We start from the raw sequence: 24,630 nt of genomic DNA on the forward strand, positions 1-24,630 counted from the left end.
CACGGTGACACGCCATCATGCAGTACTCCCACCAATACTATGTGAGAAGTAAAAGCCTCCAGAGCACAGATAAGAGTAAAACATAGTAAAATAATTAAGAAATGATGAGTTTTTGAGTATCCATTTCCTTGGGGATTGGTACTAGAACACTTTCATGGACCTAAGGCTAGAGCTGGGCAGGTGACAAAATCTACTTTGCTCCCAATCTCTGACAAAAGTCAGGTTTCAAGAGCATCAGAAATCTTGGGTAAAGGAATTAAGCTTTTGAACCCTGATGCCAAGTGATCATCACCATCTTTCCCACTCTCTACAACACAGATACCCTGTAGGCACTCTGGTACCAGAGAAGCAGATGGTCCCACCAAGGCCATAGATCGGCCAGACCTCTATGGACAAATGCAAAACAAGCAGCCATACAACTCCACCATATAGCTGCAGGAAATGGCACGACAGTGGTGTTCGGCCACGAAGAATGACATGCCTTCCTAGAGAAGAGTCTTCTGTGAAAGGCAATCACAGTTTCATTTAGAGCTCACTCCCAGCATCAAGGACGGAGCCTGGCAGGTAAGAAACCCCTGGTAAATAACAGTGGGCTGGCTGACTGCTTGGTTGGATTAAACGAATGAAAAGTCACCCCTGTCTTTGTGGATGGCTTCTATGACACATCATGTATCTCATTGTCCCATACCCCACCTGGCCTCTCCTTCTCCCGATACCCACCTGTAGAGGCAGGTTGGGAATGAGGCAGGTCACCCCAAAGCCCACAAGCAGCAGGTTTGTGAAGGCGAAGGCCCGCATGGCATTGGTGACTTTCTGGATCTGCCGGTCTCGCCTCTTCTTCTTCTCGCCTCTGTGGAGACAGGGCACACACTGGAGCTGGGGGCTCCAGGAAGAAGGATGGGCTCTCCCAGGAAGTCAGGCCTCAAGAGTCACAGCTTGTAGACAACACAAGACTCCGCGACTAACGCAAGCATGTCTCAGGGGCTGTCAGGGCTAGACCAGCACCAGGGACGCTCCCACTGCACACTCCTGACTGAGCGCGAGTGTGAACCTCAGTGGAGAGGTCGGATATGAGAAGATGGCTATCAACACGCTGCATTGCTCAGTGAAGACTGAGCACAAATGATGGGGAGGCAAAGAGCGGAGCGTGGCCAGGTCAGGATGTGGCAAAGCCTCATTTCATCTGAATGAACTGGCTCCAACTTCACCCAAATCTTGCAGGGAGCTAATGATAAGTCAGATAATAAGTCAAATAAGGGAGGGAGTGGATTTCCCCTTTGGGGGCAGGAGGGGGTGAAGGAGAAACAAATACGAAGCAGATGGAACCGGAATGGGCACGAACAATCTCTTGGCTCTAGAACCTGACCCAGATAACAGAGCATTCTCTGTAATTATTTCCTTGTGAATTTGCCATTACGGATTCCAGTCCCACTGCCCACACAGATACCCCATGGAAACTGTACAACTTCCAAGGATGAATGCCAAGTGCTGCAGACATACGGGGAGTCCCAGGCCCACCGCTTCCCTGCTAGGTGACCTCAGGCAAGCTACTCAAACTCCTAACTTCCGTTCCCGCATTTGTAAAATGGGTATAACATTAGTACACGCCTCTTCGAGTGTTGTGAGGCTTAACTGAGATGCCATGTGTTAAGTGCTGGCACAGGGCCGACAGCAATAAATCGTTGCTTATTATATTAAGGTGGAGTCATGGAAGACGGCATTTAACTCATCCTCTGATCTTGGAGCCCAACCCTTACAGAAGCGGGGCTCCAGCACCTTGCTGAATCCTGACAATCATGAACAGATCTAGCAACACATACCTCGGGAATAGCCACTTCCTACTCCCCCCGAGGGCAGCGAACCTCGCAGGCAGGCCGCTCCTACATCGCTCACCTGCGGTGCTGCTCACCTGAGTGCAGTCCTAACGGCAGAACGATGGCCTCCCAGTGCCTGCACACAGACCTCTGCTTTCTCCCCTTCTTTCATCCAGCCCAGTGACGGCCTAACTTTCGAGTACCAAAGAATCTTCATAATGAAGTGACACACTTAAATGTGTGCTCAGCCAAGACAGAATGTGTCTTAAAGCCCTTATGAGTAGCTTTGGGCACGACCCGCTCTTGCCTCTCCCGCCAACTTCAAAACCTAAACCACCCACCCGTCCCTGCCTCACATGGGACTCTGGGGGCCAGGAGCCGGGGCACAGGCCCTGTCTACGCACTGGCTGGCATCTTTCTCCTCAGGCTCCTCCGAGGCATCTTCACACTCCTTCAGCCTCCAGTCCATGATGTAGCCAATGACAGGAGCTGTCAGCAGGCACAGCAGCTGGAGCACACCGAAGATGGACGTGTAGAGGCCGACTGGGGAGGAAAACGCGCTGTGTCATGGGGGGCCCTAGCAGAAGCCTGGGGCGGGGGCTGCGCGGGAGTCTGAGACCTCACAGACTCTTCTGGGGTCTTCCACCGACCACCCCCTTGGTCACCGTGGGCCTTGAGGGGAGCCTAGAGACTTGAAACTCTGAAATCAAAGCTGGAGCAAGGGGCAGGCACCCCATTCTCTTCTCCGCATCTTCTGCTTAGTTCCAAGAAATGGCTCCTGAAATCCAGTATGTCACAATGACCCCCCCCCAAGAAGCTCCAGGAAGTGTCTACGACTTGGGAACCACAAATTACTGATGCCTGGGACTGAGGCTTCGTGTGTGACTAGCTGTTAGTTTTCTGCTTCTAGAAATATACCGGGAAGGCATCGCTCATAGGGGCTCTGATGTAAGAGCCTTAAAATCTTCAAAGAGCCTTAAAATTATGACGGGGATTTTTTCAGGCAAATAGAAGCTGAGTTGACTGCCCCTTCCCCCAACCACAGTTTTGGCCAAGAGGGATGTTTCTTGGTAAAACAGGGACTGGCTGGAGGGGATGTTGCAATGTTCTCTGACAATCCCCCTGCTTACCGGTGGCCATCACTGCATCAAGAAAGCAAAAGTAAAAAAGCAGAAAGAAGAGGTTAGCAGCAGAAATCTCAAAGGTTGTTATAGGGATATGGGGGCGGGTGGAAGCAGGCTAGCTCTGGGCCCAGCACATACGCCATTTCCCCCTAAGATCTGACTCTCAGAGGGCCGGGGGGACGCCAAGCTTGAGCCAGGCTTCTGGGAACAGAGGCGGGTAAGGCCCAGCACGGGCATCTGCTGAGCGCTTCCTGTCTGCTGAGGCCTCAGTCACATGAAGCCGGGACCTCGTCACAGGCGGCTGGTGAATCAGGCCTGCGGTGCCTACCGAGCACGAGGATGGGGAAGTGGTGTGGGTGCAGAAGACTCAGCAAACCCGGCCGCTAAGGAACACTGCTCTGTCGGTTACCTCCTACAGCTCTCCGAGGGAAGGAGGGAGAGGTAGAGCATGGGCCCTGACCCCAGCCGCACACCGGACACCAGGGGTCTCCCTCAGAGACCCTTCATTCCACCAGCTCCCTGGTCCTGAAGCAGTCCCTCTGGGAACAGCTGGCTGGTGGGTGTGGGGGGCAACAGCTCACAGGAGCAGAATGGGGAAAACCAATGCCCCATCAGCTGCAGACTGAATTTCCTGGCCCAACTTTCCCTACTTCTCGAAATTGACTTTTTTTTTTTTTTTAATTCACTTTCTGAATGTGGGAAACAGTTGGGAAAAATTCCTCTTCGCAGCAAAAGATCTCTTAGAGAACTGGAGTAAGAGTTCATGGATCAGCAGCAGGGAGATCTGCCTCCCAAGAGCCACACTCCAAGGGCTTCATGTCTCCCGGCCTGAGTTTACAATAGAGGGTGTTTAGACATGATAGATCAGCTTTCCCCAAAGTACAGTCCACGGACTTTAATGAGTGTTACACAATAAAAATGTTCCTGTGGTAGAAATTTGGGGAAACATCATTGGACAAAACAAAGCTAAAGAGGTGATTTTTTCCTATAGGGCTCTCTTAGGGCCTTTACTGTGTCAGTGTTCATTACGAAATTTTGCAAGGGCACATGATAGCGTGCACTTCTCCACTTTGCTTTGCACGGGACGCTCATTTTCACAGTGGAACCAGTGCTGTCTGGGTCCCTTTGTCATCTTTCCCTTTTGTTAAAGCTCAAATTTTCATCCCCTTTAACTGTATTTGGGGGGGCACTTGAGTGGCTCACTCGGTTAAGAGTCTGCCTTTGGCTCAGGTCATGATCCCAGAGTCCTGGGATCAAGCCCCACATTGGGCTCCCTGCTCAGCGGGGAGCCTGCTTCTCCCCCTCCCTCTGTCTCCCAGCTCTCACTCTCTCTCTCTCAAATAAATAAACAACAAAAAACAACAACAACAAAACCCCCTGTATTTGTGGCTCCTGGGTAGCTGAGTTGGCTAAGCGACTGCCTTCAGCTCAGGTTGTGATCCTGGAGTCCCAAGATCGAGTCCGGGCATCGGGCTCCTGGCTCAGCAGGGAGTCTGCTTCTCCCTCTGACTCTCCCCCTTCTCGTGCTCTCTCTCTCACTCTCTCAAATAAATAAAATCTTTTTAAAAAACTGAATTTGACTGCTTGCGATGCCTAGTGTAACTTCCCCTAGGGAAAAACAATTAAACCAACAAACAGTTGCACACCCATGGGGTTGCCAATAAAAAGGATTTACCGGCTGTGTTTGTCCCGCTTAGGGATGACTAAAGCTGACTCAGCTTGGGCCCTGAGGAAGTACTGACTTTCTTTGTAGAATCAAAACCTCTAATCAGCTGCAGACCTCGCGCTGTTTTAGAAAAGTGGCCTGTGCCTTATCAGCTCTGTTTACCGAACTCAACAAGCCTCAACTAGATCACACACACAAGAAAGCCTCTGCCTCGCCTCGCCCTCCCGGTTCAGGGTGCAGATCGCAGAGCCTCAGATCGCCCCAAAGCATCCAGCTGTGTAGCCGTCCCTGCCCCTCAGCACACAGCCGCGCCACGCGCCGGGCCTGCGGGCTCCCGGGGCAGGGAGACGCTTGGCTTCGGGTCGCCTGCCCGTCTTTCACCAGGCTCTCAGGTGGAGCACTCCGTTCTGCCCCATGTTTTCATTGACAAACACGCGCAAATCAACGGTCCCCCTGGGGCAATGGAAAACGCAGGCCCCACACCCTGAACACAGTCATCCCTGCAGTCCCTCCGCCTTCCCGCCCAAACCAGGACACTGTCATGGCGACAGGAGAGAGCAGCCGGGGCTTCCCGGCAGTGGGGCAGGAGTGACCCCCGCTCGCGGGGTGCCCTCTTGTGGGGTGCGCCCCGAGGCCCGGGGGCCACCTACCTACGTCCTGGTCGCCGCTGACCAGGAACTTGAGGATGTTGTTCATGGCGCCCATGTAGAAGATGAGCCGCAGCTGCGTGATGCACATGGTGACCAGGCTGAGCAGCAGGATGGGGCTGAACACGCTGTGCACGAAGGACGGCGCCGCTGCGGGGGGGGGACAGCGCGGTGCTCAGGACAACAGGCCGCACCCGGGGCCCGGGGGTGGGCGGGCCGCACGGGCAGGCCTGGGGGAGGGTAAACGTGCGGGTGCTGGGCCGGGTCGCCCAGGGGCGTGAGGGGAGCTGGGTGAGCGCCTTACCCCTCCCGGGCCTCAGTGGGCTCGTCTGTAAACCAGGCTGCGGGGTGCCGCCTGCCCTCCGGGGACGAAGCGGCAATCGCGTGGGGCCGCACGCACAGAGCCCTCGGTTGCCGCGGGCCCCCGTGAAGGGGGCTGGGGCTTCCAGGTGGGGCTGGCTGCCTCCTCCCCGTCGCTGAGGTGTGGGTTTGGGCGTCGAAGGCGAGGGTCGGGAGGTGGGTACCTGCAGCGTCCGGCTTGCACTTCACCTCCAGGTCAATGGTGGACAGGCACAGCTTATGGCCCTCCTGCAGCGCCGCCTGCTCCTTGGCGCTCCTCATGGAGCTGCCCACGCTGAGGCGGCGCCCCACCGTGGTCACCTGCTTGTAGAACTGCTTCCCTGTGATCTTGTGGTCAAAGCCCAGCCAGCTGAACTTGATCTTCACCCTGGAGGCCACAGGAGAGTGTCCCTCGGTGTCGCTGGGGACCCTGGCCAGGGTGGGGGGGAGGGGCAGACACCGCGTCCACTTACGAGTAGTCCATGTCCTCCGGCCCTGGGAATGGCTCCAGGGGCCAGTTAAAGAAGCAGTTGAGGAAAACCAATCCGGAGCAGCTGGCCCAGACCACGAGGATGATGACGAAGGAGACACCAAAGTCGTAGATGACCTGACAGGCACAACGGGGTCGGCGCAGGGCCAAGGGGCAGAGTTAGCAGAGGGAAGCCAAGGCAGGCAGGCAGGGGGCATTTGGCAGCCCTGTTCTCTTCTCTGCTGAGCTGCGTGAGGAGGCACGGCCCTGCCAGCCCGGGCGTCTGGTCATCAGACACCCTGCATTCCAATAATCCCAGCTTGCCCTGGCACATCATTAACCCCCTGTGCCTCCAACTTGGGCCAAATGTCACCTCCTTGGAGAGGCTCTCCCTGACTGCCCCCATCACTGTCACATCACTAGTTCCCAGGGAAGAGCCCTGGCTGAGATTACTGACTTCTTGATTACCTTCCCTGTCCCTTACTATTAGCCTAGCTCCCTGAGAACAGGAACCCGCTAGCCTCGTCCACTGACATGCCTTGAAGAGTGCACATGGTAGGTGCCAAAAAATACTCAAGGAATGAACGGATGGATGTCTCCATTTGCTCCTCTGAAATGAGCGTAACGCTGGCGTGCACATGGTGCTGTGGTGGGGGTGAGCAGGTGGGCTCCTCAGTGCTCAGTACAGGGCCTGGCAGGTGGGAAGCCTACTGGGCATGAGCATGTTAGCTGTTACTGCCACCATGTATTTCCAACACGAGTCCCCCTGTCCTGGCAGACAGCTGCCCAGCCCCCCCCCCGGGGTGGGGAAGGGGAGCCGTAGTGAGACAGCAAGAGGTGGAGGAGGAACTTGTAGGCTTCGCCACACTCCAGAAGCATGAGAACCCCTAGAAGGCCACAGGATGGCTGGCCCCACACCTTCCAAGCACCAAGATTGCCTGGTGGCCAGCCCACACCTATGACTCCTTCTCCTCATCTGTGGCCTCCCTGCCATATACCGCAGGAAAGGGGATTCGCCGTGTGTTGAGGCCAGAGGTGGCAGAAGCTGCTTCTGAAGCCTGGCAGCAGCAACAGCATTTGGAATGGGAACTGGGAGCTGATGGACTGTGAGGTGTTTGCTTCCTCCTGACCCTGCGTGACTTCCACGGGCTCAGAATCCTGCCTGGGAGGGAAACAGCTGAACCAACTTAGCGAGAGCCACGCTCTGGCCAATGGGGAGTCACAGCCCAGCAACAACAGACCGGGGGCGGGGGGGAGGTGACCAGTGACAAACTAACTGAGCCATCCCTTTTCTCAACCCCGACCCCGGCGCAGAAATGGCAGAAATGCGAAGGCAGCCTGCGGTAATACCCTGTACCATACGCCTGAATTTCCCCTCCCCCATGGCCAGTGGTTTTCTTTTCCGACTCCCGGGGTGCCCAGGTGCATCCTCCCAGGTGTGGGCGGTGGGGAGGGGCCAACCCCGGCTCCCACAAAGACTTCGCTCTTCAGAGGTTGAAGGAGCCCTGGGAGGGGCCTCTGCCCAGACACCAGCGCTGCAGGGTTGAGGCCGGCCAAACCCTCACCTTGATTCCCGGGAAGGTGACTGCTGAGGAAGCATACGATCCAATCATCAAGGCAATAAACGTGGACCGAAGGTCGCCAAACATGTTGGGTAGCTGAAAGACAAGAAGCAAGGGGGACCCGCTGAGAGAGTGGGCAGCAGTCCGGTGGGGGGTAGTGGGGGAGGGAATCAGGGTATCCTCAGGCACCATTTCTTATCTGCATTCCTCCCTGGGTCCCTGGGGGGCGGTAATTACGGCTCATTGAAGTTTTTCCTTTGGGACCGAGCTTGATAAGGGAGGCCGGATTAATGCAGAACTCAGACTCCGGGGGCGCCTGGGTGGCACAGCGGTTAAGCGTCTGCCTTCGGCTCAGGGCGTGATCCCAGCGTTCTGGGATCGAGCCCCACATCAGGCTCCTCTGCTATGAGCCTGCTTCTTCCTCTCCCACTCCCCCTGCTTGTGTTCCCTCTCTCGCTGGCTGTCTCTGTCTCTGTCAAATAAATAAATAAAATCTTTAAAAAAAAAAAAAAAAAAGAACTCAGACTCCGGATGTGAAGACAGAGATGTTGGACTTCCTGGCAGATGAGTGTCCCTCCAACTTTGCTCAGGCGCAAGCCAGGGACCTTCCTGTCTTTGCAGGGTTTACACTAAGATGCCAGGGAGCAAAGCTGGGAGCCTCAGGCATCCCTCAAAGGGAGCAAGCCTGTTAAGAATCTATTTGGGGACGAGAGTGTCACTGTATAAATAAAAATATCAGCGTCCCAGAAGGACCAGATGTCAGCAAAAGCTGCTTTCGGTTCTAAGACAGCAGGCTTCTGGAAGGTGCCAATCAGAACACTACAGTTCCCTCAGGGCTGACAGGGGAGCTAGCCTGGGATTCCTGCTTCTGAATTTCTAAGTGCAAGGAGGGCTCTCCCTCTCCAGGTGATGGGCCAGAGAAGACTGATGGCAAGAAAGACTCAGCCTCTCTTCCCAGCAAGGTCCCCCTCACACCTCACATCAGCTCATTGAGGGCCTATGTGACACAACTTCAAAGCTAACCCCCCCACACACCGTGACTCCACACAAACCCAGGCATGGTAAATGTGACAAGGTATCACGGATTCAAACAGATGCAGGGCAAATACCTCCTCCTGAACAGCCAGTTTGTAACTCTCTTGCCAGCCTCCAGAGAGACTGCGCTGCCAGGCTGGGAAGCTCTCCTATTCCATGCCCACAGCGTCCTGGGCATCGAGGATCACTCTGCATAGCAGTGCCAACCTGCTGTTCATACGGACTTCATCTATGCTCTCCCATTTGCCTGTAAGCATACTGGGGTGTTCTTAATCATGGAGCACTGCTGCTCGCAAGCCCATCCATTGTTGCTGAATGGAGGCAGTATGAACTTGGCTACTCCTGCCTTTCATCATTTCTGCCTGTTTTGCCCACAGTTAAAAATGAGGAAGGGACATCGCCAGAATGAAATGCTTTTGTGCTTCAAGGGACACCACCAAGAAAGTGAAAAGACAGCACACAAAAGAGAGAAAATTTTTGCAAATCATACATGTGATATGGGACATGTGTCTATATACTATGTCTATAGATAAAGAACTCCCACAACTCAATAATGAAAAGATAACCTATTTTTTTTTAATGGGCAAAAGATGTGAACAGACATTTCTCCAAAGAAGATACACAAATGGCCAAAATATACTCGATATCATTAATCATAGGGAAATGCAAACTGAAACCACAATGAGATATCACTTCATACCCCCTTGGGTGGCTATAATAAAAAAATCAGATACTAACACTGATGAGATTGCACAGGAATCAGAGCCCTCATCTGCTGCTGGTGGGATTGTAAGATGGTATATGGCCACTTTGGGTAACAGTCTGGCCTTTCCTCAAATAGTTAAACACAGAGTTACCATATGACTTAGAAATTTCACTCCTAGGTTTATACCCAAGAGAAATGAAAACATACGGACTCACAAAAACTTGTATGTGAATGTTTATGGCAGCATTCTCCACGATATCAAAGAAGTGCAGACAACCCCAATGCCCATCGGTGGATGAATGGGTAAACAAAATGTGGTCTATCTATACAATGGAATCGTATTCAGCCACAAAAACAACAAAGCACTGATACATACCGCAACATGGATGAACCTGGAAAACATGACAGGTGAAAGAAACAAGTCACAAAAGACCACATATTGTGTGGTTCCATTTATATGAAATGTCTAGAATGGGCAAATCCATAGAGACAGAGAGTAGATTAGTGGTTGCCCAGGGCTGCGGCAGAGGATGCCGGGAGTAAACAGGGAGGAAATGCTAACGGATACAGAGTTTCTGTTTGGGCGATATAATTGATTATGGTGATGACTGCACAATTCTGAATATACTAAAAACCACTGAATTGTATATTTTAGGTGAATTGTATGGCATGTCAATTGTCTCAATATCACTGTTAAAACATTCATGAGTAAGATACTTAAGATGTTTTGGCAACCTGGGATTAAAGGGGAACATGAATAAACCTATAGTATATAGCCAATAAACCATTCTATGGCATGGGGCCAGGGTGGCCATCCAGGCTTCCCCCAAAATTCCTAGCACAAAAAGAGCTCTTCTTCCACCCCTCATATAGAGTGGACCCTCTGTTCACTCAGGCTTCTCAGACAGGGTCTAAGGGGGAGAAAGAGCATAGAGAAATTCCCCCCAGAAGGAAACAGAGGAAATGTGACAAACTCCTGTGTGTCCGGGGAACACCTAGGTGAACCGTAAAGGTGCCAATCTTACTCTGCACACCTGCTTCTCAGGTATGCTGTGGTTCAGAGGACTGCCTCGGTTCCTGAGTTCACATATTCAGGCTGCTCTGTGCTGGCTGACCCAGCAAGGCCGCCTTGTAGGGGAGTCATTCCTGGGGTCATATCCACCGCAGCGAGAATCCAAAGATTTGCTCTGCTTATATGGAAGGAGAGAACCATTCCAATCGGCGACGCCACTCCAGCCAGGAGAAATGAAGGAAGAAAGGGATCAAATGGGCTTGGAACCCAAACAGAAGAGCAGATAGAAGCCAAGTGCCTGGTATAGGAAAGGCTACCTGGTGCAAAATCAAACCAGCAGAACACTCTTGTTGCTGCAGTCACCTTTGTGCACAAGGAGTGTCTCCAACTTTTCAACAAGGCTGCGAATACTCTAAAAAAGCAGACAGCTTGCTAGCTAGCCCTTTTCCTTCTACCTCCTTAAGCTCAAGTTTGCCTTAACCATAACCTAGGACAGAGGCCAACACAACAATGGACCTGGGGCTAGCATACAACCCTGGCTTGATCTCCTGGAGTCTTCTCAGAACTAGATCCAGGACAGGGAAGAACAGGTAGCTGGGAAAGGACACTGACTTCCCATCTGCCCATGGATGAGGCCCTTGCCTTCATACCTAGACAAAGACAGGAGCCTTTCAGCTGTCCTCCTTGCTGCTCAGCCTCTCCCTGCCTATATATAACACTCTTAGCAACACCAAGAAAATTCTCCCCAACATGTTATTTTGGTCAGCAGGGCGATTCCTAGGGGGGTAGAGCGTCAGGTCAAACCATACTACTACACAGCCTTCTGGCCGATACCTACATCTTATATTTTAAATTAGGATTATTTTTCCTAATTAGAAAAGCAATTTATGTCCATTGTAAAACATCTGAAACAAAGTGTACATAAAGAAAGAATAAAATAAAAATCACCCTGATACAGTCATATTACTATTTTGATATATTTCCCTTTAATCAATTTTCTATAAATACCTATAACTTTTAAATAAAACTGGGATCATATGCTACATATTGTTTTACAAATTGTATCCCTTTTACTTGATATATCACAAATGTTTTCTTTTTTCTTTCTTTAAAAACATTATTTGATTTTTAATTTTAATTTTTTATTTTATTTTTTTAAGATTTTATTTACTTATTTGAGACACAGAATGAGAGAGAGAGAGCACCAGAGGAGGGAGGGTCAGAGGGAGAAGCAGACTCCCTGCTGAGCAGGGAGCCCGATGAGGAATTTGATCCTGGGACTCCAGTCACGACCTGAGCAGAAGGTAGTTGCTTAACCAAATGAGCCACCCAGGCGCCCTTATTTTTATTTTTTAAAGATTGTATTTATTTATTTGAGAGAGAGAGAGCACGTGAGCGCTAGTGGGGGAAGGAGCAGAGGGAGAGGGACAAGCAGACTGCGCTGACCTCAGAGTCCCATGTGGGGCTCAATCCACAGCCCTGAGATCATGACCTGAGCCAAAATTAAGAATTGGCTGCTCAACCGACTGAGCCACCCAGGTGCCTCTGTTTTTATCATCTTTTATTTTTTATTTTTAAGTACTCTCTACACCCAACATGGGGCTCAAACTCATGACCCTGAGCTCAAGAGTCTCATGTTCCACTAACTGAGCCAGCCAGGCACCCCTATAAATGTTTTCTAACTTATAGTCACCTTCAACATACTTTGTAATGACTGCCTGGTATTTCCTTATCTGGATGGTCTATAATTTATGCAACCATTTCTCTGATGTTGGAACTCAGGTCCTTTTTAATTAACATTCTTAAAGATGTGCACACGGCTATTATTCCCTTAAGGTAAATCCCCAAAAGTAGAATCAATAGACAAAAGGGATACACATTTTTAAGTTTTTGTGATATTCCATGCCAAATTGCCTTTCAGAAAACTTATAGCAATTGGCATAGTAGAGTGTCTATTTCACTGTATCCACTCCAGCATTGAGTGTTATCATTATTTTTAATATTTGCCACTTTACCAACATTCTTGTTTTATTTATTTATTTTTATTTTTTTAGATTTTATTTATTTGAGAGAGAGAGAGCACGTGAGAGAGAGAGAGAGAGAGACATCATGAGCAGGGGGCAGAGGGAGAAGGAGAAGCAGACACCCTGCTGAGGAGGGATCTTGATGCGGGACTCAATCCCAGGACCCTGGGATCATGACCTGAGCTGAAGGCAGATGCTTAACCGACTGAGCCACCCAAGTGCCCAACATCCTTGTTTTAAAATCCATTTCTTTGTGTATACAGATGAAGTGAATCAATGATTGATATTGGCTTCAAAATAGTCTGGATGGTGGATGGAGACAGTAACAAAGCAAGGCTGGTTATGAGTTGGTAACTGTTGGAGTTGCAAGATGGGTACATGGAGATTATTATACTATTCTAATACCATGTATATATAACTTTTTCCATGATTAAAAAAATTGAAAAAATTTACATTTATTAATTACTAATGACTTTGAACATTTTCTACAATTCTTAAAATCAGTCATTTACAGACGCCTGGGTGGCTCAGTTGATTAGGTGTCTGCCTTCAGCTTGGGTTGTGATCCTGGGGTCCTGGGATCGAGTCCTGCATCCGGCTCCTTGCTCAGCGGGGAGTCTGCTTCTCCCTCTGCTTGCCACTCCCCCTGCTTGTGCTCTCTCTCTCTCTCTCTCTCCGACAAATAAATAAATAAAAATCTTAAAAATATCAGTCACTTATATTCCTCATTTGTCCTTATTTCCTATGAGGATGTTAATCTTTTCATATTGATTTTATATAGGCTCTTTATATATTAAAGAGTCACAGTGTGTCCATGCACTGCAGGTATGTTTTGGTTTCCTAGTTTGTCCTTTAACTTCTTCTTAGTTCACGGTGTGTTTTTTTGGCCAACACAAGTATTTAAATAGGTAGTCAAAGTGTGTGTCAGCTTTTAGGGTCTACTTAGCATTTATGTCAGATGAATCTCTCTGAAAAGAACATCAGGGGTGACCCTGACCAATGGAACCCAAAGTATAAACATCCCAGCAATACTCAGTGTGTGGTCACAAGAGAATAGCAAGCACAGAAGAGAGGATTTCCCCAAGGACATTCATTATTTTTTAAATGTTAATACTAATTGTGTTTTATCCTTTAAGCTGCTTCCTTCCCTTCCTCTGAAAGCTGCCATGCCTGCCAGGAGGTCTCCTCCATTTACTGTGCCCAGGAGCAGCTTGATTAGAGAATTTTCCTTATTATTAAATAATAATATATAATAACACAGCATAATTATATTAGTATAAAATATAATAATAATAGCACTGCCATTACAATAGCAACTATGTTTAATGCCTACTACAGGTATTATCTTAAAAACCCTCAGAACAATCTTATGAGGTAGGTGTAACTTTTTACCCTCACTTACTGGGTAGAAAAGGATTAAGGGACGCCTGGGTGGCGGAGTCGTTAAGCGTCTGCCTTCGGCTCAGGGCGTGATCCCGGCATTCTGGGATCGAGCCCCATGTCGGGCTCCTCCGCTGGGAAGCCTGCTTCTTCCTCTCCCACTCCCCCTGCTTATGTTCCCTCTCTCACTGGCTGTCTCTATCTCTGTCAAATAAATAAATAAATAAATAATCTTAAAAAAAAAAACACCAAAACACTTGAGGATTAAAAACATCAAGGGACTCCCCCAAACTGGTCAGGGTCAAATGTGGGATTCAAAGCGGGTCAGGTTTCTGTGCATTGCCACTGGACTACTCTGCCTCTTGGAAACCTCAGTTTGGTCCCCAAGGCAATTACCCTCACCTCTCACCTTCTGTTTGTACGTTATTAAGCTCTGCTCTCCCACTAGAGGTTTTCTACATCCTTCTGATGCTCCTTTGGACCTATCTGCCCCCTTCCTTCCCCTTGACCTCCCTACGGTCCAGGGCTGCACCTTCAAGTGGACTCGCATTTGGTATGGACTTTCTCCTATTTCATCCTCACATCTGTCTCCTCCTCCCTCCCAACCTCTCCCTCCTTCTGCCTCCAAATGACCTCATCTGCTCAGAGTGGCTACTGTGAAGCCCGGGTGATGGGAATGATGGCTGAGCACTGAGCAGAGTGCCCCAGCGTGGGCCTCAAGGGCTAGGTGGAGGGGGAAGAACCAGCTCTGCGGCCAAGTAGGAACCCAGAGCCAGGGCTACAATGACAGATGACAGGGGAAACACTCAGCGGGGGCGGCTTCCTGATTCTGGATCACGACTGCACTCGCAGGTGGGGAACACAGGCCCCCTTCCCAGGCTCCGGGTGACTCCCATAGCCACTTCTGTTACCTCTGCAAGAGCCGGGGCTGGAATAGGCTTGCAGGGCAGAACCCGGCCTCCAAGCCGGCCTTGCTTGCTCGGGGATACAGTGGTGACTCATTCTCAGCCCCTTGGCGGCCCTGTAAACAGGCCCTGGCTGTGTGACCTTCCCAGAAGGGAAAACAGCAGCTGCAGGGAGCACCGCCCCCACCCCCCAGAGTCCCGGCCATGGAACAGGGCTCCTGGACAAGAGGACCCAGAGTCCTGGGCTCCAGGATGGTGACAAAAGGCCAACCTCCTTGGAGGACCCTCTCTAAGATGCCTCTCTACTCAGGGACCCCCAAGACAGGCCTTGGCTGGCAAGCAGGGACAGAAGGGCCGCTGTGTCGCCACTGGCACTGACTTTGCAAATCCATGGACTCCCAAGCCCACCAGCTAGGGGCACACCCTGGCCCTCAGGGAAAAGCCACAAGGCCCCTTCCAGAGGTCAGCCTTGTCCAAAGGTGGCTGGTGTACACACCCAGAGCTCTGTACAACCTGTATAGGCCAGGATCCAGGTACCAGTCTGGACAAGCAGACTCAGCAAAGCTGGGCTATTTCCTAACCCCAAACAACCGGGCAGCTCCAAGCATACATTGCCAGGAAAAGGTCCTTGTGGTCACCTTTCCGCTTCACTGCTGGGGGGGTGGGGAGGAGGGACTCCACTCCCGAAACTACCTCATTTGCCTTCCCAGCCAGGACCAGCCCTGCTGATGCCTCCACTACATTTTCTGTTCACCCCTGGACGTGTCACATGGTGAAGTAAACTCACAAGCCAGAACCTTCTGATGGGCGAATTCTTCCCAGGTCAACAGATCAGCTGGCTGTTTAGGGTTCCTAAGGCACAGGACAGAAGCCAAAAGAACTGGCTCCAGGCATTGGGAATTGTGCTCACCTGGCACCTAGGCTCCCAGAGGGCTGGCTGGGGTGCTGTGGGGGATTTTCTCCTGGCTGTAGAAATGGGTCAGCCGAGCAGAAACGCCATGTTCCCATCCCCCCACCAGCGGGCATGTGCTTCCTTGCTGTACCCCAATTCTTTTTCTTCACTTCCTCTCAGTAGTTGAAGAAGGCTATTTATTTTGTTTTCCTCAAACTCTGGCTCCAACTCCCATGGGATCATTTCTTCCTCAGATTTAAATTCAGACTTCAATGAGTCAAATAGGAAAAGTCCACAGAGAAATTTTTCATTAAGGACCCGGACAACATTTTGCAACCAGTTCTCCAGGAGGTTTCCAGCTCAGAACTCCCTGTCCCGCCCACACGGATGGGGGGGTGCAGAGTAATGAAGTGGAAAAGATACGTCCACAATGTTGGCTGCATCTGCTCCCATCTCTAAGCAACCCCAGACCCCGGATCGCAGGGTGGCGGCCCAAAGACGCCGCCTCGGCCGTCGGCCGGTGTTTGCACTCCAGCCAATGAAGCGAGTTAAGGGGTTGTACAAACGTTAGACATTGGGCAAACAGACCAAAGTGTGCTGTCCAGATGTCCAGCAGGGAGGCTGAGGCTCTGCACCTCAGGGAGTCCTCTGTTCCTATGGAGTGACCGGTCACCCTCCTCCTCTGAGGCTCTCATGGCCCGGCTCGGAGCCTCTGCTGCAGGGACCTGGGAAAGCCACTTGGGTGTCAGGCAGCCCACCTGGCATGGGATCCCATCTTGCCCCCCTGAGCCTCTACTCTAGGGGCAAGGATCACCCACGAGTACAGACCTCTGAGGCTCTATTGGCCATCTCGCCCCAGTCTGTGGGGAAAAGGCATTTTGCCAACCTGGAGCCCCCTCTCCACCAATGGGGTGACAGCTCATGGTGCCTGGTCACTTTTATTCATACCACAGCCCATGCAACACAAACCTTAGAACTCAGAAAGTCCCCAAATTAAGGTTTCCATGGCAACACATTCCCCCAGATTCCCAGGTTATCACAGAGTGATTATCCAAGGCCCCAAAGAAGTTGAAAGAGATTTGATTTAGGAAGCTCCTAAAGGCGACCCTGAAGACTCCTTTGTCCCCCAGACTAGAACATGGGTGGGAGACACAAACAGAAAGTGCCATTGTGCTGCTAGCTCGGCGTCTTTGGGAGCCGATCCTGACAGTTCTGCTTTTTAAAGGCCTGGGCTGTGTCAGAATGAGATTCAGCTCTGCTCAGCAGAAGCCCCAGCCAGCCCTAAAACATTGCCCAAGAGCTCCAGCTCTGTCCTCACTGACCTGCTTCTCATTCCCCTTTTGGGGTCTATTCTGGAAAGGAGAGCCACGAGAGCCCTCATCTGAGAACACGCTGGACAGGAGAACGGCCACTGCGATCCCTCAGGCCAGGGGCAGTGGTGGAGGGGGAAATACTTAGAAAGTGCTTAGGGAGCTGGCCCACGGACAGAGAAGGGGGTCAGCAGGACAGGGGGTGAGGGAGTGGGTGTCAGCCCCTGCCTTCTGGCAGCGAATAGTAATTGAGCAGCATGTTGGCGCCTCTAGACTAAAGGCTGTAAAGTGTCGGATAACAGACATTGTAGGTTTTGCAGGCCACCTAGTCTGTACAGCTACCTCACTCCGCCCGACAGCACAAAGGCAGCCACAAACATAGTAAACAGTAGGCAGAGCTACGTTCCCATAAAACTGTTTACCGGGGCGCCTGAGTGGGTCAGTTGGTTGAGCGTCTGCCTTTGGCTCGGGTCATGATCTCAGGGTCCTGGGATTGAGCCCCACATCAGGCTCCCTGCTTCTGCTTCTCCCTCTGCCCCTCCCCCTTGCTTCTGTGTGCGTGCGAGCTTTCTCTCTCTCTCTCTCTCTCTCTCTCTCTCACGCTCTCCCGCGCTCTCCTGCTTTCTCTCTCAAATAAATGGATAAAATCTTTGAAAAACACAAAAAACAAAACTTTGTTTACAACCCGCACTCCCCCGCCACTGTAGAGACTGCTTTTAGGCAGCAGGCATGAGCACTGGAAGCTGAGTGGGGTGGAAGGGCCGCTGTGACCCCCGGGCTGAGTGCAGACAGACCCATCAGCCGACCCATCTCGAAATAGCCGCAGGCCCTAGCTGACCCACGGGCGACTCAGAACCGGGCACAGGTACCAAAAAAGGAAAATCCCACACGTCCCCAACCTCCTCACTCCCCACCTTAAGTACAGCCCCCCGCACTGCCTCCTGGCAGAGTCTCTCCCTCGCTGTCCTGCCCGCTGCTCCCTTGTGGTGTATTCGATAAACTTCTATCTCCTTTCTTCTGCCTTGGGTGAATTCTTTCACCGCCAGTCTCTCCACCCAGTCGGGCTGTCCCACACCTACCAGTGGTCTGGATTTGGCCTGGGGGCAGCAGCTTACTAACCCCTGCTCTAGACCCAAGAATGGAGACCAGCTTAGGAGACAAGGCACCAGCCTCCCTTAAACAGATCTCTGCTAACCGAACTCTTAAGGTTAACAATCATATGGTTTTCTTGCCTGGTCACTGTGTGTCCTGTGTACCTTTGACTCCCAGTGGGACAGCGAGGAGCTACTGGGAGTGCTCCTGCTGCAGTGCTTTTGACCTTCACACAGACCTATCAGAGGCTGGTGAAAGCAACAGACCCTCCCGCAGAAAAATGCACCTTCACACAGCACCATCTGCTTGCATACAACCTCGAGGGAAGTGCAGCCTCCCTTAAGCTTATTCATGATCCCCCAGAGGCCTAAAGACCCTGGGGTAAGATCCCTTACTCACTCAGAGAGCTGATTTTTTTTTAATATATATGAAAGAGCTCTTACAAAACACTTAAAAAAAGATAACCCTGTAGAAAACCAGACATACCACACGAAGAAACAATGCATAGAATAGAAATGCCCGCAGGAAGGAGGTGGAAAGATGCTCGGTTTCACAAACAATTAAAGAAACGTTTTTTAAAAATGATGGTTATGCCGTTTTCACCAGATCAGACTGGCTAATGTTTAAAACACTAATACCAGGGTACAGGGAAGGGGTGCGGAGAAAGGGCCACTCTTATCCATGCTGGTACGACAGGAGCAGGACGGCAGCTCTGGACAAGGCCAGCAACCCCACTTCCAGGAATTTATTTTACAGAAAGGTATGTACAGGGGTGTTCCCTCCATCATCATCACAACTCAGGAAGACTGGACACCAACCCAAGTGTCCATGAGGAGGAAACTTGTTAAATAAATTATGGTACATCCATAGTATAGAATAACATAAAACCGTCTCATAATGAGGTAGAGCTCTAGCATTTAAAATAATAAGGTAGGTTTCTAAGTATTGGCAGAAAAACATGTGAAAGAATTAAGTGAAAAAGGCAAGCTGTAACAGACCTAAAAAAAAAAAAGAATAACATTGGTATATGCAGATATTTTGAATACTGAAGAGATATATTCTAAACTGACAAGGTGTGCTTATAGAATTTTACAGCCTATACTTTATATTCCTAAAATACTGACTTCTTAAAATAAAAACATTTTTGTTTATAATCATAAAAAAAAATCCAGAAAACAAATCCTTATAGACCTACTAGCCTCCCCTAAATGTTCCTTGATAAGAACTATAAGCTCATTTTAAAGGCTTTCTTTTCTTTCTTTTCCTTCCTTCCTTCCTTCCTTCCTTCCTCCCTCCCTCCCTCCCTCCTCCTCCTCTTCTTTTCCTTCCTTCCTTCCTTCCTCTCTCCCTTTCTTCCTCTCCCTTCCTTCCTTCCTTCCTTCCTTCCTCCCTCCCTCCTCCTCCTTTTCTTTTCCTTCCTTCCTTCCTTCCTCTCTCCCTTCCTTCCTCTCCCTTCCTTCCTTCCTTCCTTCCTTCCTCCCTCCCTCCTCCTCCTTTTCTTTTCCTTCCTTCCTTCCTTCCTCTCTCCCTTCCTTCCTCTCTCCCTCCCTCCCTCCCTTCCTTCCTTCCTTCCTTCCTTCCTTCCTTCGTCTCTACACCAAACATGGGGCTTGAACTCACAACCAAAAGATCAAGAGTCACAAGCGAGCGGGGGTGGGGGGGAGAGGCAGAGGGAGACAGACAGACTCCAGGCTGAGTGTGGAGCCCAACATGGGGCTCGAGCCGAAATCAAGAGTCGGACACTCAACAGACTGAGCCACCAGGTGCCCTCCACCAAAGGCTTTCTTAAAGGTGATTGATGGTGTGGTGGTTCTTACCCCTTTGTCCTACACCTTATTACCATAAAGCATCCTTCTGCATCTCAGAGCATGAACTCCTGACATTCAAGGCCCATCTCTTTTTTATCCCAAAATTCAGAACTGCCACAACATAGGCACAGCATGACTAAAATAATGGGGATGATGCCAGGTTTTTAATTTTCATTTTGATGAAAGAGCTGGTCATTTCCATGCCGTCAACGAACAAATAGAACCATGACTTTTGTTTCACAATTTACACAACTTAGTGGGATTTGTGTACTTTGGATAGTTGTAAAATATCTCTTACAGTTTCAACATCTGTTTTCTCCTGGCAATTTGAGAGGGATGGGGGGGGTACATCCATTTAAAAAAGAAATCTACCTGGTTAAAAAAATAAAAATAAAAACAACAAAAGAGTACAAAGTCAACCACCCTCAGATCACAGAAGGCAAGGCAGCCAGAGTTCCCAGATTTGTGCGTGTCACTCACACCCGTGTGTCACCCACAGCCCAAGCATACCACATACACAGCCCCCGCTGTGCCTTTCTCACCGAACACAGACTTCTCTGAACTCTCCAGCTCCGTGGGCTCCCCACCACCGGTCAGCCCTTCCCACCGGGGCAGAGTTAACCAGGCAAAGCACAGGAAGGGGGAACAGAAGAGGCACTGGGCCTGGCCGGGCCTGGCCGCAGGCTCTCAGTCTCCAGGCAGGGGTCACACAGAGGCCAGCACCTCTTCAATTCCCTTCCAAGAAGACCAGCAGCCCCAGGGTTCCCTCAAAGCCAACCAAGGGCCCCTCAACAGCAGGACTCCAGACTCACTGGTGGAAAGGGGGATCAGAAACCAGAGTGTCCTGCAAAGGGCGATGGCAGGTACTGTGTCATAGAAACTTCGTCACAGGGAACCTGAGGCAAGCCAAACCTTCCTGCTGCACAGAAATCTCTCTGAAGAGCATAATATTCTCACTTTTTTCCCACTGGCCAGCTCCGAAGGGCCAGCCTTCCTCCCTTCTTCCTCCTAGGGAAGACATTTTTGGCTTTCTTTGACTTTCTTTCTTCCAACAACCTCTCTCACCTCACAAAAAAGCACGTTCTGTGGTATTCTGCTGCTACAGATAAGGGGACACTCAAGCATCCCAAGAAAACATCTCCCTCCCCAGGATGGCTCTCTATACCCTGGCATTTAGAAAACCAAGAAGAGAGGCAGCCACGTACGCCCCTGGGCTTTTCATTCCATTCTGGACAAAGGCAACGGTTCGGTTCGGGGTGGGGAGATTCCAAGGGAGGGTTGTTTTTAGGTTGCACTGTTAGCCAGAGCTGCCATGGAAAATGAGAGAAAAGAAAGTGGGTGGCAGCTTTTTTCTCTCTGCTCCTGTCTTCTCTGGGCACATGGCTAGTGAGCTGGCTTCCTCGGCGCCTAAGCCAAGGTCAGCAGGCAAGGGACGGGCCTGCTCTGAGAGCCGTGCTCTGCTGCCTCCAGGTCTACCTACAAACCTCCCCAGCCCAGGCGGCCACGACTGGCTTTGCTGCCAGGCCCCTTCATCACCAGCCGCCCTCTCCTGCTTGGGATGTCCAGGCACAGGTCGGCAGATGGAAGGCAAGGGAGCCGAAGCCAACAAAAGCTGTCTCAAATGCACAGAGAGATGACTGAACGAGAGATCTTTAAAAAAAGCAATACTTACTGTTAACGAGGTGAAAGTCATGCACATCCCACCAAAGCCATTCAGAGCCAGGGCAACGAAGATGAGCACAGAGAGAGCTGTAAGGAAACAGGAAGCTCATCACCGGGGAACCACAGCTGAGCGTCGGGGAGGCGAGGGCCTAGCCCAGCGCCTTGCAGGGAGCAAGCGGAATGGATGACGAGCCATCCGGGGTTAGTGACGGACACCTGGGGAGCTGGAAGAGCCTCTTCCTCACCACCGTCCTCCTGCCTATTTTACAGAGCTTGGGCTCCTACAAAAGGTGTACCCCATCCCCCTTCCTCCACTAACCTCAGCAGCAAGCCGGAGGCCTAAAGGAGCTGCTTCTCGGAAACCGGAAAGACAGGTGCTCAAAAACCAGTGGATGAGCCCCGCTAAGATTCTGGCGAAACTCAAGTCCTATTTTGGTGTTTGTTCTGAAAGTCCTTGAAGCAACAGCTCCACCTGAACGGGCTTGGAGACCAGCTGGATTCTAAGTCTTTTCTTTTTTTTTTTTTAAAGTAGGCTTTACGCCCGACATGGGGTTCGAACTCACAGCCCAAGATCGAGGGTCACATGTTCTTCCAGCTGAGCCAACCAGGTGCCCCCCAGCTTCTAAGCCGTCTTTATAGTGCTGGCCTGAGCTGCCTCAGGGGACTCAGCTCCCAGCTTACGCACATACCCCTCAGCTGGCCTGGCTCTTAGAACTCATATCGGGTTGGCATCAATGAGGCCATCGGGGACTGGGCTGGCCTGGTGACGAGATGAGAGTATCCTAGGAGCTTCTCTCAGATGTCTGTCTGGAGTGACAACCCATTTAAGCACCGCCCATTTAAGACAAGTAACTGGGTGAAGGCTAACAGGCATCCCCTCGAACTTGAGCAGTGAGCACCAGACCTGGCATGGCTTTCTAGAGCACGGGGCCTGCGAGCACCTCCGGGCGCTCTTTCCCCAGTCCCTGACAAAAGGGTACAGGAAAAGCATACTCACAGTTTGGGTTACTTGCTCCATATGCAATCAGCAAGCAGGAGACAGCAAAGCAGGCACTAAAAACAAGCAGAAATAGTACGTTATTTATTGTTGCTGTTGTTAATAACATTCTTTGGAAGTATTTACTATGGGTCAGATGCTTTCGGAAAATTCACATACATTCTCTCATTTAGTTTAACAATTCTAAGAAGTATAACTGGCTCCACTTTACTGATGAAGAAAATAAAACAAAGAAAGAAAAAAACATTCTCAAAAGTCTCACAGCGAGCAGGTGTCTAAGTTAGAATTCAAGGCCCAAAGGCAGACCTGGTAAACACGGCACTGCCCTGTCCCCTCCCCGCCTCAGACTGGAGAGGCCACGGCTCTGAAGCGAGAGGGCGCGATCCATTCCACGTGCTCCTATGCCCGCTCTGCCGGGGGGGCGACAGAACCCCACTGAGCATGAGGGCGATGAGGGGCAGCTTCCGAATCCTCTCTGCTTAGCTCTATCCTGGGGACAAAGGTCCCTTACGCTCCAAAGAATGAATGAGACGGATCCTCCACCCATTCCCTTCACGACCACGGGTATCACCACGGCCCTGCAGAGGGTCGTTCCCAGCGGGGCTGGTCTGGGGAGGACTGTGGCCTGAGAGGACCAGCTGCTTGGTGGACCGACTCCGAGTCTGGCAGAGGGGGGCTTTATAGAGCAGGGACACGCACCTCAGGAAGTGCACAAGACGACCCACTGGAGTGCTGGGAGTCACAGAAACAGCAGGACTTCTATTTTATCATTTTTCACCTTAGCCACTTTAATTGACATTTTTTGTACATGTGTTATAAAGCACATAAAACATTAAAAATGGTGTATGTGTGTGTAATTGATAATTCCATGCTTATATTAGAGGTTCATGTTCAAAATCTTTTTTTCTGATGAAGGTATAAGGTCAAAGAGACTGTGGAAACCAGTGTTCTCAATGACAAGCAACTGCAAGCCTTCCCAGGCAGGCTCGGGGCCCGGAACCCTTTAACTGCAGTCCTGGCACACAGCAAGGATCTCAGTGCCTCCTGACTTGGTGACAGAATGGACAGGAACCCCACTCTGGGTGGGCACATAGGGAGCTCCACAGTGCACCTGATAGCAGGGACCAGGATTCCCGACAGCAGGGATCTCAGCCCAGCAGTCCCACCTGCCCACCCCCAACCCCTGCACTGACCTGCCCAGCAGCCTGAGCTTCCTTGGGCCATATTTGTCCATGACGATGCCTAGAGGCAGGGTGATGGCACTGAGCAGGAAGGAGCCTACGGTGAAGGCCAAGTTTAGCATCTCATCCTGGGCCTTGCAGCTGAGCCAGCCATTCATCCAGCTCATCTCCTCGTGCTCCTGCTCCGGCTCTGCTGTGCCCCCCACTGTGCCGTTGGTGACAATCTCTGTGTGTGTAGAGGGAGGGAAACTTGATCACAGGGTTGAGGCAGGGATTCCCAAAGATCAGAGGGACAGATGCACATTCAGACGCCACTGGAAATGTCAGGGCTGGCTCTGGCTACCCCAAGCAGGCTTGGCTATCCATCTGGCCCAAGACCCTTGGAGCGATAATGCAGAGGCTCTTATCTTTTGTGGAGGTCGCAAACCCTCTGGAGAGTCCAATAAAGGAAGCTATGTTCCTCGTCCTCAGAAAATGCACACAAAGGCTTGCCCACAGTTTTGGGGTTTCCTGTGTCCGTTGCATGAGCCCCAGGGTGGGATTCCCATTCTAGAGTAACCTATACCAGAGAAGAGTAGGCCTCAGGACTCAGCCTCGGCCGTGGGGCCACAGGCTCGCTGAACCCTTCTCAGCAGCTCTGTCCATGGAAACAGACTGCAGCCAGTCTATCAGGGCGCAATCCTAGACCACCTGGGAAGGACAAGCTGCTGGTGTCACTGCAATGCCCTGGTTCTCCTCGGTCAACCAAGGGGAAGAGTGAGCGGGCCTCTTGCACTGGAGGTACAGGAAACTTCTCAAGCGTACAAGCCATCTGCTACCTCCCCCTGTTATTTTCACAGCATCAACCACCCCATATGCTGAGCCTCGGAACCCCCTGGAGAAGTTTTTTAAAAATAGTCCCAAGTCATTTGCTTTCACTTGTTGAGGTCCCCCTTTCTTACTTTTCCTGCTGGGGTCAAATGTTGCTGTCCCCTGTGGCCACACCTGTGCCACCTGCAATCTTGG

The 24,630-nt window shown here is 51.0% G+C and overlaps 1 protein-coding gene across 4 annotated transcripts in view; it reads right to left on the reverse strand.

The window, feature by feature from the left end:
- The window catches only part of SLC43A2 (solute carrier family 43 member 2), a 38,401-nt gene that overhangs the window by 5,349 nt on the left and 8,422 nt on the right, over positions 1-24,630 (reverse strand). For 3 of the 4 annotated variants that reach the window (XM_040641130.1, XM_040641132.1, XM_040641129.1), the window contains exons 3-11: positions 23,638-23,851; positions 22,445-22,500; positions 21,458-21,534; positions 7,625-7,717; positions 6,064-6,197; positions 5,776-5,978; positions 5,255-5,401; positions 2,219-2,357; positions 721-850 (exon numbers count right to left, since the gene is read on the reverse strand). In XM_040641130.1, coding sequence (XP_040497064.1) covers positions 721-850; positions 2,219-2,357; positions 5,255-5,401; positions 5,776-5,978; positions 6,064-6,197; positions 7,625-7,717; positions 21,458-21,534; positions 22,445-22,500; positions 23,638-23,851 — 1,193 coding nt within the window. The remainder of the gene's footprint in view (positions 1-720; positions 851-2,218; positions 2,358-5,254; positions 5,402-5,775; positions 5,979-6,063; positions 6,198-7,624; positions 7,718-21,457; positions 21,535-22,444; positions 22,501-23,637; positions 23,852-24,630) is intronic. The other variant, XM_040641133.1, reaches the window with a different exon arrangement.

Source organism: Ursus maritimus, unplaced genomic scaffold (genome assembly GCF_017311325.1).
Source record: "Ursus maritimus isolate PB19 unplaced genomic scaffold, ASM1731132v1 scaffold_24, whole genome shotgun sequence".
Lineage (NCBI taxonomy): Eukaryota > Metazoa > Chordata > Mammalia > Carnivora > Ursidae > Ursus > Ursus maritimus.